General features: G+C 39.4%; 1 protein-coding gene across 3 annotated transcripts in view; it reads right to left on the bottom strand.

Moving 5' to 3' along the window:
* mcf2l2 (MCF.2 cell line derived transforming sequence-like 2) overlaps positions 1-14,966 on the bottom strand; it is a 133,306-nt gene that overhangs the window by 78,079 nt on the left and 40,261 nt on the right. For all 3 annotated transcript variants that reach the window (XM_035175690.2, XM_047343239.1, XM_035175691.2), the window contains 10 exons: positions 13,689-13,805; positions 13,429-13,578; positions 12,755-12,879; positions 12,443-12,557; positions 11,855-11,974; positions 11,107-11,298; positions 10,136-10,327; positions 9,854-10,040; positions 9,505-9,608; positions 2,197-2,285 (listed from right to left, as the gene is read on the bottom strand). In XM_035175690.2, coding sequence (XP_035031581.2) covers positions 2,197-2,285; positions 9,505-9,608; positions 9,854-10,040; positions 10,136-10,327; positions 11,107-11,298; positions 11,855-11,974; positions 12,443-12,557; positions 12,755-12,879; positions 13,429-13,578; positions 13,689-13,805 — 1,391 coding nt within the window. The remainder of the gene's footprint in view (positions 1-2,196; positions 2,286-9,504; positions 9,609-9,853; positions 10,041-10,135; positions 10,328-11,106; positions 11,299-11,854; positions 11,975-12,442; positions 12,558-12,754; positions 12,880-13,428; positions 13,579-13,688; positions 13,806-14,966) is intronic.

Genomic DNA, 14,966 nt, shown 5'->3' on the forward strand with positions numbered 1-14,966 from the left:
GTAAAACAAAATCATCGTATCATACACTCAATTATTCTGCATGAAATTATAGTTTTACATTTTTTATTTCCTTAAAATGTTGGAAAAGAGACACACTGATCTGCATAAAGTCCCGAGGCAGTGACAACCAACACGCAACCAACACTGAAATGTATAAGCTCCTATATGGCAGTAAAAGTCTAAAATCTGAAAAAGAAACAAAAAGCACTCAGCAAATTGGAACGACATGATGATGATAATGAACAGAGGGGTTACTTTGCATTAAGTTTTATAAATTTAAGTAATTTTGGTATCGCATTTACAATAAATCAATCAATAATTCTTAAATCAAATGTGCTTGTTTCTCCTCTTGTGCAGAAGGGCAGTCTATATTCATATGTTGCAGGAAAAATGTGTGCATGAGGAAAATGGGTGATTACCAGTACGTGCTACTTAAGCCCTTTCATTGTCAGCTTGTTTTTAGATTGTCCTTGTTATCAGAGTGATATGAATTAATGCCTGTTTTGTTTGGTTCTTTTTGTATGTTCATACACTATACGACCTCTGTGGTTAATCTGGTTGCTGTTTAACTAAACTAAAACATAACATTACCAATCACGCTCTTAAAGGGGAATTTATCTGTCAGAGTTTTTTAAAATGTATTTCTCTCTCCCTTCAGTCCATTTCCCCTATGTTAGTCACACTCTGTCCCCTCCTTTCCTGTCACCCTTCCTTTTTCTCTCATCTCTTCTGCATCCTGTTAAACAATGGTATCTATGAAGAATAATGCTGAGACATGCTGAATCACCTCGGCCACGCATAGTCATCATCATCGCCATGACCTTATAAGGATTTTTTTGTTTTCCCTCTGGGGAGGATCTACGGAAGCGTATTGCATTCACTTGAAAAAAAAAAGTTCTGTTTTTCTGAGATAACTAACTCGGATATTCCGAGATAAGTTCTGTTTTTCTGAAAAAATAAAAAAAAAGTTCGAGAAACAAAATCCGAGGGTTCCAGGGCAGTTGATTTACTTGTTTGCCCTTACAGCATACCTCTTTGTAAGAGAACTTGGTAATTGGTAAAAGATTAGATCATTGGTTCTCAAACTAGGGATTGCAAGATCAACTGGGATGGAAGCCAGTAGACGATCATGATAGGAAAGTGATAAGTAAAACAAAATCATGTATCGTACACTCAATTATTCTGCATGAAATTATAGTTTTACATTTCTTATTTTCACTAAAATGTTGGAAAAGAGACACACTGATCTGCATAAAGTCCCGAGGCAGTGACAACCAACACGCAACCAACACTGAAATGTATAAGCTCCTATATGGCAGTAAAAGTCTAAAATCTGAAAAAGAAACAAAAAGCACTCAGCAAATTGGAACGACATGATGATGATAATGAACAGAGGGGTTACTTTGCATTAAGTTTTATAAATTTAAGTAATTTTGGTATCGCATTTACAATAAATCAATCAATAATTCTTAAATCAAATGTGCTTGTTTCTCCTCTTGTGCAGAAGGGCAGTCTATATTCATATGTTGCAGGAAAAGTGTGTGCATGAGGAAAATGGGTGATTACCAGTACGTGCTACTTAAGCCCTTTCATTGTCAGCTTGTTTTTAGATTGTCCTTGTTATCAGAGTGATATGAATTAATGCCTGTTTTGTTTGGTTCTTTTTGTATGTTCATACACTATACGACCTCTGTGGTTAATCTGGTTGCTGTTTAACTAAACTAAAACATAACATTACCAATCACGCTCTTAAAGGAGAATTTATCTGTCAGAGTTTTTTAAAATGTATTTCTCTCTCCCTTCAGTCCATTTCCCCTATGTTAGTCACACTCTGTCCCCTCCTTTCCTGTCACCCTTCCTTTTTCTCTCAACTCTTCTGCATCCTGTTAAACAATGGTATATGATTCATGCTGAATCACCTCGGCCATGCATAGTCATCATCATCGCCATGACCTTATAAGAATTTTTTTGTTTTACCTCTGGGGGAGGATCATATATTCACCATATGATGTAAATTAATGGGTTGTTTTTTATTCTATAGTTAAGAAACACATACAAACCTTGTTCAGCTAATTCTAAATTAAATTTCAGATGCAGCTTCATCTGCCACATTGGTTTGAGATTTTGCTCCTGTAAGCAGGGACACTCTGATGAAAATAATCAGACACAAGCATTACTGCTGTTAGACGTTCTCACCTGCGTCTGTTGGACAAACTCTCCTCTGTCTCATTCGTTAACACGACGTGGGTGGAACCTCCTTGGCTTTCCTCATGCATCACCTCAATCTGTGACAGACAAACACAGACACAATCATGCAGCATAAATTTAATATTTAGGATGTTTGTTTTGTATTCGTCTCAAGTGCAGATGTGGAACCACAATGTAAAGTGAAAAATCTGTTTATGTTGTATGTTTATTTTGAATGGTGCATTCAAGCAAAATCTTTCAACAAGATATCTTCTTTAGCGGGGGTATGCATTAAGGTGGCCAGCAGTCTCTGGTAAATATGTAACTGCAACAGCTACAAAGCCACAGCACAGTCAAGATTACCAGTTGATTTGCCTGGATACAAAGTATTCAGTTTCCTTATCAGACAGAAATCTAATGATATGTCTGTTTCATTGTTTGGTGATGAAATGCAGCAAGGCTTGAACTGTGTTTTGAGCAAGATGTAGCAAACTCTATTCCAGTGGTGAATAAAGTACTTGAAGGCCATACTTGAGTAAAAGTACAGATATCTTACCTGAAAGTGACTCCGGTAAAAGTTAAAGTCACCCGTAAGAAAATGACTTGAGTCAAAGTCTTAAAGTAGCTCATATTAAATGTACTTAAGTATCAAAAGTATCTGGTGTTTTTTTTTATAGTAGGCCTATACAGACACAAAACAACCCAAAATTGTTCTCTTCAGGCTTTATTTCAACTGACTGAAAAATTATAACAAAAATATACATATTTACAAATTTTGAACCCCAGATGCTGAGGTTCAAATAGTATTGGACTAGTGCACCTGAACTTCTAGGGACAACAAAGAACCAACACAACAGAATAAACAAGTGCCTCTTGTGTCTGCCTAAGACCACTAATAGACCACAGTATAACCACTAAACAATTCTGTAAATATCACTAAACATGGACCTTGCACTCTCTAATCAGTAGCAGGAATGACACACAATGCCCCTTATGTTAACTCAGCAAAAGGAAACAAGTTCTAGGCACACAAAATAGGATAGTTTCTCTTTTGTTAACAACCTGGACAGTGCTAGTACAGAGAAGACAAAATCACTGGACACAGTCTCGTTTTGCTGCCAAATTTCAGACAGAATAATAAAGAGTGAACTGAACCGAGCTCCTGCATGAGCACCTGGATAATTCTAAAGGGAATAAACGGATGGGGAATGTGCTCACGTTGATTAAGCCCCTGCCCTTTGTACACACATCGCTACTACCCATTGGATGGTTTAGTGAGGTCCTCGGGGTCGAGCAGGCTGTACTTAGGGTCTCTTAGGGTCTCGCGCTGCCGAGGCAGGGGGCACGCAAGTGAGCGAGAGAGAGGTGCGCGTTGCGTGAAGGCGCGCGTTGTGCCAACCTCCGCTGCTCAAGTAACGAGCCAGTTTTGAGAATATAAGAAGTAGAAAGTACAGAAATTTGTGTTCAAATGTATTGAGTAAAAGTAAAAAGTCGTCAGGAAAATAAATACTCAAGCAAAGTACAGATATGTGAAAAATCTACTTAAGTACAGCAATGAAGTATTTGTACTTCGTTACTTCCCACCTCTGCTCTATTCACAGTGCAATCCTAATGGAAACTGCCGACAAATGCAGATACAGACAGACAGATGACGCACATTGTTATGGCAGCAGTTGGCATACTGGAACTACCTGTTCTGGTTAGTGTATGCAACTATGTACAGTATGTAAAGGCTGATAAACATATTAAAACGCTCTGTCTCTCCTCTGCTCTTTTGATGGGATACATTTATGTAAATAAAGACCAACAAACATCAGTTCTTATCTGTCCAACATTAAGAAGTAGAACATGAGGTTAGTTGTGTGCTGTGTGAAAAGATTTAAATAACTAATGAAGGTATATCTGCAGTGTGCCAGCTGCTGGTAAAAAGCACAGTTCAGTCAGACAACTCGCGGGTTTAGAACAGACTCAGCAGTAATTGAGAGAAGTTTAAGTAATTGTAGAAGTAGAGTCAGTGATGTCATACACAGCCTGTCTAAATTCCTCTGTCAGAAAGAATACATAAAAACAGCTTTCCCCTTCACTTTACTACTAAATGTCTTATGGTAGAATATCTGTAATGTCAACAGTAACAAGAAGGGAAAAACCAGGTCTACTGATTGTATTGTAAAAGTTGTCTTTTAAAGTTTTCTTAAATTTTCTATGAAATCTATGAAAGTCAATGGATCTATAAATACATATATTATTCTTTTTTTTTGTCACAACCTCTGATTTCTTCAGAATAAACTCCCAACCCAGTATCTACACTGACAGAACCGCATATGTAACATTAACTTTTCATCAACTAAGGTTTAATTAATTAGTCGAGTGAGTGTATTAAGTCCTGCTAAATCTGTGCAAGAAAAATATTGTGACAGTTTCAGCTTTGTGTGTTTTTGTAACACTCAGCTTTGTGCTTGGCTTGAAATTAAACCAAGACAACAAGTTTATTATTTCCTCTCTAATTTGAATGTGTTTACATCACATGTTCAGGTAGATATAGTAGCTTTAGTTGTTTTCCCTTGTAGCTACACTGCCCCATAAAGGCAGAGAGCAATAACTACAGCAGGGGGAGACTTTATCAGACATGCTTCTGATAATAGTGTTTTTGGATAAACGTCACAGAATAAGCTAAGAGAAACTACTATAGGAATCAGGTATTAGAGTTTTCTGTGATTACTATTAACATCTATATTGAAAATTATATATTTTTTATTAATTCACAGTTATAACTAATACGTTTATGATTAGTAATTTGGAATTGCAAGTTATATGCTAGCTACTACATTGAATACATTAAGAAAAGTAGGTACAGGTATTGATTTGTATGAGGCTATATAACTTATTTGGTCAAAATATGGAGTCAGTGTTTTACTTTGCTAATTAAAGTAAAACAAATATAGTGTGATCAGTTAAGATAAGTCATGCTATTTAAGAATTTAATATTTTGATTCGGGGCCTTTCTGAAGTCTCTGATCCATAGACATTGGAACGCACTGTATATCCCCTTGGTGATGCAAGGCTCATGGGATTCCTGCTGCTGTGCACCAGAACAATGCTCTGACTCCAAGTGAGTCAATACAGTGTTCAGACATTATATAATCTGATTCAAATACATTTTCTGAAGCACTTGAAAATCCACTCATCACTTAAGAGTGTCTCATGCCAGAGAGCCAATAAAACCAAATGGGATGGTCATGTGGACATTTCAGGTACATCAGAATGCCATTTCCGAATGCCCTCAAAAGCCCAGGTAAGCTTGTAACTTGGTGGATTGATATTATAGAAGTGGATTTGCCAGGTAGTAACAGAGCGCATGGGCAGACTAGTAAAGCGTATGTACGTTTGTATGTTTTGCACCTGCATTTTCAAATTTAGGAACAAAAAGCTAACAGCCATTCGCTGCATCAAGGTACCCACAATGCAATGGACTTCACCTCACTTTAAGACCAACACGACTATGGGCACTCAGATGACTGCAAGTGAATTGGGTATATATGTAGGAAAATGAAAAATGCTTTGGTCTGAAACTAACATCATGCCTTGTGCCACTTTACTACGATATGACTCATGTGACTTTCACAGGCATCTCAACAGTAGTTGTTGAAGAAATAAAGAAAAGTCAGGAAAAAAATGGTTAAACATGTTAAAGTTAATGGAGCTTGATGCAACTAGGGACAAGAAGGAAATGATTTTGGCTCTGCGTTCACACAGGAGAAAGAGGGCAGTGAAACAAGACAAGACAGGCAGATGTCCAACTCATCATGTCTGCTCTCATCAATTATGGAGGAAGGTTCATGGTCTAACACACCAACACTATCACTACACAGACAGGCCCTGTTTGTCAGCAGCACAAAATAACCTTAGGGCATGCTTTCAAATTATCCACACTGTAAACCAATTAATGAGATCAGAGCAAAATCGCTGCTTAGCTTCAAAAGGCAGCAGGGTGGCATCATGAGTAGTGAGACCCTCTATAAGCCAGAGGAACTTTGTTAAAACCATCAGAACACCTGCCGAAAAAAACACTGAAAACCAGTCAACATGCTCATGTTCAGCTAATAATTATTAGAGTTAAAACATAGAAAAGTTGAAGTTTTATAGGCTTACAACTGTGGAGTGAAAGTAATTAGTCTGCCACTTCACTGCTTCACTCACTGTTACCTACCATAGCCTATTAGTTCTGTGTGTAATGGTTCCCCCTGAAGAGTCCCCACCAGCATAGTGGAGGGACTTGTGTGTCCCTTTAACCGTAGAAACTCTGCTGTCGGGGGACAATAGCCCCTGGTAGAGTCTGTCAAGGCAAAATGGTCCCAAGAAAATGGACTAGACAGATCAATTCACAAGACTGTAATGAATCAGTGGACACAGAGCTACAGTGCCATGCCCGGAAAGAGGAACTGAGCAGATTGCTGGATCCAAAACTCAGGGGAGAGCTCACCCGCGAACATCTGGTGGTGACCAATGGTGCTTTTGGGCAAAGCCCTCAGTCCTCATTTCATTTAGCATTTTCTGTTTAAATAGCTGCAAGTAGTCCGATATTTTTTGAAGATGACTTGGTGAACTGATTAGAAATGAAAAGAAAATATTGTCTGCACACTATAATTATAACTGTATAATGATGTCCCACCACAGGCTCTGTCAGATTAACATGGTTGATGAATAAAACCAATCGGACAATCTCTGCAGTAAGAATGTAGAGCCAGCAGCCAGTTAGCTCAGCTGAGCGTAAAAGATTGGCAACAGGAGGAGGCAGCTTGGCTCTGTCCAGAGATAACTAAATGTTCCTCTATAGCTCACTAATTACAACATTACATCTTGTTTGTTTAATCTGTGTAACAACCGTAGTGTCAAATTACAACTTAATGATTTATAGCAGGTTTATTTCAGGCTGTGCGCATGTGGCAGCAATAACTCAGGAAAACCGGAAATTACTGCTCCTGTTAACACAGTGTTAGAAGTTAGGCATTAGTTAGCATGTCTGTCGTCACATGATCAATCAGTACCTACATAACGACTGTGTGGGAAGTCTGCACAGCAATTGTTGCAGAGTAGTAACTCCAACATGCTATGTTGGCTTGTCTCACCACAAAGCCGAAGAACCTATTAAAGAAGTTAAAGAAGCTATTCAGTGTGAGTATGTGAACACATTTTATGTATATAAATATACATCCACAAGAAGGCAACCCATGAACACCAAACACTTTATCAGGAACATCCTAACTATCACCTAATTGGCCTTGTTATCCAATCAGCCAATCATGTAACAGCAGTACAATGTATAAAATGATGCCGGTCAGGAGCTTCAGTTTATATCACATTAAACATTAGATTCACAGAAAAACACGATTGTTGGTTTGAGTTTTTCTGAAACTGCTGATCTCCTCAGATTTTCACTCACAATACACTAGAGTTTGTATTAGGCCAAGACAAATATCCAGTGAGCAGAAGTTCTTGTTGATGAGAGAGGTCAGAGGAGGATGGTCAGACTGGTTGGAGCTGACAGAAAGGCGATGGTAACTCAGACAATCACTCTACAACTCGTCTCAGAATGAACAACACACCCAACCTTGAGGTGGATGGTTCTACAGAAAAACACAAGGTTTCACTCCTGTCAGCCAATAACAGACATGTGAGGCTGCAGTGACACAGACTCACTAACACTAACAGAAGAAAACGTAGCCTGGACTGATGAATATGAATTTCTGCTGAGGCTGCAGATGGTCGAGTCAAAATCTAGACTCAACAGCATGAATGCATGGAGCCAATCTGCCTTTTGTCAACAGTCCAGACTGTTACTGCTGCTGCTGCTGCTGCTGGTGGCGGTGTGATGTTTTGGGGAATGTTTTCTTGTCACACTTTGGGCCTTAATATCAATTAATCATGGCTTAATGTCAAAGTCTATCGGAGTCTAATTTCTCACTATGCTCATTCCTTTATGGCCACAGTTTTACCATCTTCTGTACTTCCAGCAAGATAATGCAATATGTCACAAAGTAAAAGTCTCAAACTTGATTCATAAACATGACAGTGAGTTCAGGGAATTCCAGTGACCTCCACACTAACCAGAATTGAATCGAGGAGAACCTTTGCGATGTGGTGGAACAGGAAATTGGCAGCATGAATGTGCAGCTGACAAATCTGCAGAAATTATGAATCTCAGAGGAAAGTCCCTATGATCTTGTGGAATCAATCACACTACGATCTGAAGCTGCTTTCAGAGCAACGGGAGGAACTTCTCAGAGTTAATGTAGTGTTACTAATAGTGTTTGGTAACTGTAGATAAGAAAAAAAGCAGAGAAGAAACAAAAGAGGCGATGGATGCATTCCTCCGGTATCAGCATTTCAAATCTCACCCAGTCAGTGACAGAATGAATATGTGTCAACAAAGCAACAATGCTACAAAGCACAGAAAATCTCCAGTGTGATCAAGCAAAAAATTGGACTGACCACATGTTCACGACAACAAGATGGTTGGTCATGTCCCAAGCCTTGAGAGGTAACATTATTTTGAAGGTTAACTTTTGACAAAAAAATGTGGAAGAAAAGCTTACGTGGGCATTTTCAGGAATTGGAAAACAAATATCCTTACATTATATTTTTTTCATATGTTTTTTAAGTCCTCCCCCGGATAACTGTTGGCATATCAAGATACATTTTTCATCCAAAACTATCAGTCTGACCCTGTATCATGTCCTAACCTCTAAATGCATGTCAAACACAGAGCCTGGAAAAGTATTGCCATATTGATTAAATAGCCATGAACACACATTTAACAGTGTGAACTCTTTTTCCTCAAAACTGGTGTTCATTGTTTCTCTTTTAGTCCAATAATTACATTTGTAAGTCCTGGAGTCTGAGGAACAGAACACAGCCTTTCATGCTGAGCTTCCCATCAACTTTCAGTCACACTGACTGCCCAGGGTGTAATAATGCAGAGGTGTAAACAAGACTCACAGTGGAGATGAGGGGGCAGCTATCACAAAGTGCATTAACTCTGCAGGAGGAATTTATTCTGGAGATTCTGGCTAATTTGCATGAAATTTGTCTTTTGTCATATGGAGCTGACTATTGAAGTGTAATATGACTGAGATGTCAACTACTGACACTGTTATTTAATTATACTTATCCAAACTTAAGTTATACCAAAGTGTTGAAAGTAAGCCCAAAATGTGAGCAAATGAAAAGTAAGGGGCTGTTTAGCTTTATTAGCCACACATCTTAAAGACTGAGGCCGAGATAAATGGGAGATTTGAAAGTAGGATCAGAGGAGGGTACCTTGATGCCTCCCCTGGCCTTGCGTATGATCTTCTTCTTGTTAGGATCAGCTTCGGCTGGCTGCTTGCTGCTGTTGGAGATATCCGATGCTCTGCGAGCCAGCGCTGGAGTGAATTGAGATGACACAGAATAAATAACTTCAATCATTTCTCTCATCAGAGCCTGTGTTACATAACGTGCATGTCTAAAGACGATTTCAGATTATAGCTCAAAAAAAAAGTTTGTATGAGACTGTAAAAGTTTGCTGCTCAGTCGTATCACAAGCATTACGATTGTAAGACAGTTTGAAAATGTTACATCAGGTTTCACCATCTGCTGCATTAATTGGTGAGAGCAACATCCAACTCACGCTGCTGGTTCCCTGTAGTCCTGGCGGGGTTCTTCAGTGGGGGCCGTTTGGGAGACGACTCAGGCCGCGGGGCCACGGGCTGGACGGGCCTCGTCTGTTTAGCCGACAGTCTCTTCAGGCTGATTTGCCGCTTCTCAAACATTTCTTGGACATCCTCCAGGCGCTTCAGTGCTTTCAGGACACTGGCCTGCAGGCAGAGAGCTCACTATCACTCCTCGTCCTCATTATTTTTGTGACAGAACACGCAATCGTCCTGTTAACACACATTCTTTTGCACCGTACCTTGATATCCTCCGACAGCACAACCTCATACTGGTTATGGAGGTTCCTCAGTTCAGTCAGCTGGTTCTTTTCGGCTGACACCAAGTAGCCTTGGATGTCGGTCAGCGCTGACTCTGCCCCTTCCTGTGACTGACACTTATCCACAGCCTGGGAGGCTAGCAGGTAGATGCCAGACTCACACCACTGGTTTACCTGTTTACAGCAGAAAGTTCAAACAGGTTCAAACTGGGCAGGATATGTATGTTACAGACACCAGGGTTCTGTGTTTAGGTGCCACAAGAGTTCATTGGGATCTGCAAAGACATATCATCACATAATCGTCATGCTTTTTGGTGTAATCTGATGACAGGAGAAAAAATCTACATGAATAATATATATAATCTTGAGTGCGTAGTACAAATCGGTGTGTCAACAGGAGAGTGGAAAATTCTGCAGAGTAAAGATAAAGTATTCAGTTCACATGACATCACTTTGATAATATCTCTGGATGATTAAGTCCTCAGAAATCACTGAGTCATGTCTAAATGCCATTTGGTTTAGCAATGTACTAATTTGTCTACTGTAACTCAACTATGGGTTACAGTATACATTTCAACAGGGGCAAAATATCTAAAAGAACTTTCTATCTTATCACAACCAGAGTGTTACTCTTTGTATTTTTGCTCACCAGTTCCATCAGTTTTGATGAGAAAAGTATATTAGTCAGACAAGTCACGTTTGAAATGTTTATTGCAGCAGTAAAAAGTAGTTAGTGTAGTAGTTGTGGCTTTAAGGCTCTGACGTCATCACTCCCCTAGATATAAGTACATAAATATAATGAATCAACCAGCAGCAATACTGACACAGCAGCAGTGTAGGGCAGCGTTTGGATAGTTTGGAGTTTTTCATCTACACATGTAATGACAGGGAATCAGACTTAAGTTTCTTGATCTGACATTTGTAGATGTGAACAAGTCGGACCATATTCTCACCTTTTCAATGCCCATGTGTATCTGCAAGCTTTTGGACAAGACATCCGTCTTTTGCTTGGCCTCGTTGCTGAAGTCATCACAGACGCGCCGCAGCTCTACGCATTTGGGTCGAATGGAGTCCACGGCGTAGTGGTTGCTCTGGATCAGCTGGTCACCGTGCAGCGCGTGGAGCTGGGCCTTTTCTAGTGTAGGCTGGAGTGAACAGAGCAAATCGGGATACATTATGGCAGTTTCAGTTGTGTAAATAAAATCTTCGGGCTGTTCTCTTCATGAAATAAAAATTTGTGAGTGCTGTATTGTATGTAAAGAACCGTGTTTTTATGTACGGGTTTGTGCTTGGACACTGAAGGCCTCCCATCAGTGTCAGTTTGCTATGGAGCAATGTCTCGTCTACAGTATAAGAGAGTCTGCAGAGAGGTCGCAGTTATAAATGTGAAGACAAAATTAAAGATAATAGAGTTGTTATGACACCTGATTTCAGCAATTAGTTTATTATTGTGGTATATGTGGGCAATTTTACAAATAACTGAGGAAGTGGTGTCCAGTAAACGTTGTTGGCTAAATGGGGTCATTCTTCTCCTTCTCCTTCTTTGGAACACCTGGTCTGACTGGGTGAGACGTGTTTATGTGAGAGAGTGTGTGTGTGTGTGTGTGTGTGTGTGTGTGTGTGTGTGTGTGTGTGTGTGTGTGTGTGTGTGTGTGTGTGTGTGTGTGTGTGTGTGTGTGTGTGTGTGTGTGTGTGACTGACCTGAGCCTTTTCCTCCAATGTTTTCAGTTCTTTTAGCAGGTGTTCAACTCTGGCCAGACAATCCTCGATAACTGAGAGGCTCGTCAAACTGTCCCTCAAACTGTCCAGAGACACTTTGACCTGAAGAAGAAAAGAGGGGACAGAGACAGATACTGAGAGGAGACTGAGGACATCATGATTCCAATTCACAATATACTTTTATCTCATACCCTGATTCCACTTCACTTCAGATCACCACTGATTATTTTACAGGATAAAACAACATGTCAGATAAAAGCTGTTTTAGTCAGTTTTTGCATTTATTGATCCGGAGAGAACTGAATTTCTTGAACATGTCAAATGATCATATTCAGTATTGGAAATATGGAAGATACAATCACTGAAACATATTTCAACAAGAACTTTCCAGCAATTGTATAACAAAAAGTCACTCAATTTACAACTTACTAACAGACTCAGCCGGGAAGTGTTTTATGTAGTCAGTTTTTTCAAAGTGTGATTTTAGAGCCGCAGGCCTTTAAAGCTGTATGAAGTGGAGAAACATGTGAGATCCAAAGGTTGCAAAGAGACAGACACATCTACACATACCTCTCTGAAGTCCTGTTCAAAGTGGCGTAGCTGCAGGCACTGCTCCAGTTTTAGATGGTGTTTACACCAGAACTGTTCAAAGGCGTTCTCCGTCTCATCCAGCTGGGCAAGGAGCCTGAGGCACACAATAGGAACTTAATTACACACACACACACACACTGACAGGTTCTACACAACTACATGGACATTCTATAGCCTGAGAAACACTATGTCATACTGGTAACTGTGTTTAACACCTGTTCATAAAGAAAGAAAGAAAGAAAGAAAGAAAGAAAGAAAGAAAGAAAGAAAGGCTTTGTTGACAACTGTCACCTCTCTACAGTGGTCTGGTTCTCCATCTCGTCTGGGTTCAGTTTGTGATTCTCTGACTTTGCTGCCTGTTCCTTGATACAACCCAACAAGGTGGTGCCCTGCTTCAAACCTAGCTTCAGTTCATCCTGGTAGAGACACAGAAACATTGGAAACAACATTATATTATGATTGGAAGATACAATATTTTGAGACTTGAGGCTAATGTTACTCATGTAAACACATAAATAAGTATAAGGTAATATGTAATACACTTTAATACCTTTAAATCCAAAATGAAAAAAGGTTACCATTGTTTTAACACCTGGTTAAGTAATACAAATCTGTAAACTAACAGAAGTCAGTGTCAGTCGTGAAGCCCACCCCAAGGTCATCAAGCCTCTACCACCAATTTCACAAATATATCTCTCCACTTCCTGCTATGAACAAGCACAAATTCAGCTCTCGATTTCTCTCAAGCAAGTTGAAAACTAATATATTCATCAGAAAACTCACAACCACATCACCTCGTATTTGATTAAATTAAATCCACACAGTTGCATCTGGGGAACCAGTGCAATTGTTATTAAATTGTTGGCTACTGGAGCTCCACAGTTATGAATCAGTGATTTTTTTCCTTGTCTTGCTATAATGGAGCTGTCTACGATGGTATGAGTTGGTGTATGAAACGTTCTCACCTTGAGGTTGCCGTGTTTGTCCGTGTGTGCTGTGAGCAGATCTTTGGTGCACTGGACGTCATTGGGCAGCTCTGTTTCTGCCAGGTCTGTCCCAAACCTCTGTAAAATCTGGGCTGTGGTTTTCACCGTCATTGCAAAGTTCTCTATGGCCTGTAGGGAAAATGATCCACACGTGACTATTCAGCGTCATTGAATATAAGTCAATGTGATGTCACATTAAAGTTAGGCTCAACAGTATTTAGTGCTGAATGGTAACTCACAGTTCGGTGATGTATCCACTGACTGTGACAGTACTCCAGGTTTCCCCCGAGCTCCCGGGTCAGCTGGCCTTTTTCAACATAACCTTGTAGGTCCGACAGAGAGTTCAGCATCACAATCTGCAAACACATTCAATACAATACTTTAGATCAAGACTCATGTTATGTGAGGATTAAGTGTGAAAGTCAGAATGAATTCCTAATTAATTAGCGTGGCAATCATATCATCGTCTTCAGGCAAATTTCAACAGATTTTGCTTCAGTGCGATTAAAAAAACAAATGTCTGGATAGCTCACCATCCGTCATCTGTCAGTCTCACAACTTTAAACAGTAAGATACCAAATTACTTGTGTGCCATGTTATAATTCAATAATATTACATCATTAAATTAATTTCATTGTGACAAATCGAGGATTGGTCGAGTAATTTAATTGACAAAAAAATCAAAAGGTTGAGGTTACAACTTGATGCTGCTTTATGTCTACTGCTGCTGCTGGAAAAATTCTGTCCTTGGAATATTTTTTCCACACAAGGGTTTTGGGTCAAGTTAAGGTTGCAGGAAATATGACCTCTACCCTGGATTGGTTGAAATTCAGAGGCAGGGTTTGTTCACAAATCTAAAAGAGAAGATGGTGCTCACTTCAACCCACAAGAGGTGATTGTTGAAAATCACAGAGGAGACTCACATCAGGTCCTCTTTTGTAATTTGTGGGTTTTAGCAATCTTCTGGGAGCTCAAAATCATTAAAAATACAGTATGTATTTCCCCAGCTGGTTTTAGGCTGACCATGCTCAAGAGAATGAAAATGTACTCGTATAGGTTTGGTAAAGAAAAAAGCTTTTCTTCTTCTTCTCTCAGCTCCAAAGTCCAGACTTTATACAAAAAAAAGAGTAATTGACAGTTATCACTCACAATCCACACAGCTACAGCACCTCTGTATTTACTTCATCAAAATCTGCTAAATCTGCTTTTAATCGACTTGTACGATTTTATTTCTTCTGATTACAATTCTAATCATTTTAATTGATATTTTATTCATTATTTTTTGTGCTTTTACTTATACTTTATAATCTTCATATGGTCCCACATGTACTTTGCTGAGGACTATTTTACTACATCAGGGAGGTGAAAAAATAGAAGAAGAAGAAATAAAGTGAGACATTTGCATGAGAGACTGATGTAAAATCTCGGCCAACTCTGGATTGTCTGTCATTGTGCAGCGACTGCCCGCTGCAATGTACTGAACATTTTAGTTTTCAATCTGAATGGTTGCTGGGGAC

Source organism: Hippoglossus stenolepis, chromosome 14 (assembly GCF_022539355.2).
Source record: "Hippoglossus stenolepis isolate QCI-W04-F060 chromosome 14, HSTE1.2, whole genome shotgun sequence".
Classification (NCBI taxonomy): Eukaryota; Metazoa; Chordata; class Actinopteri; order Pleuronectiformes; family Pleuronectidae; genus Hippoglossus; species Hippoglossus stenolepis.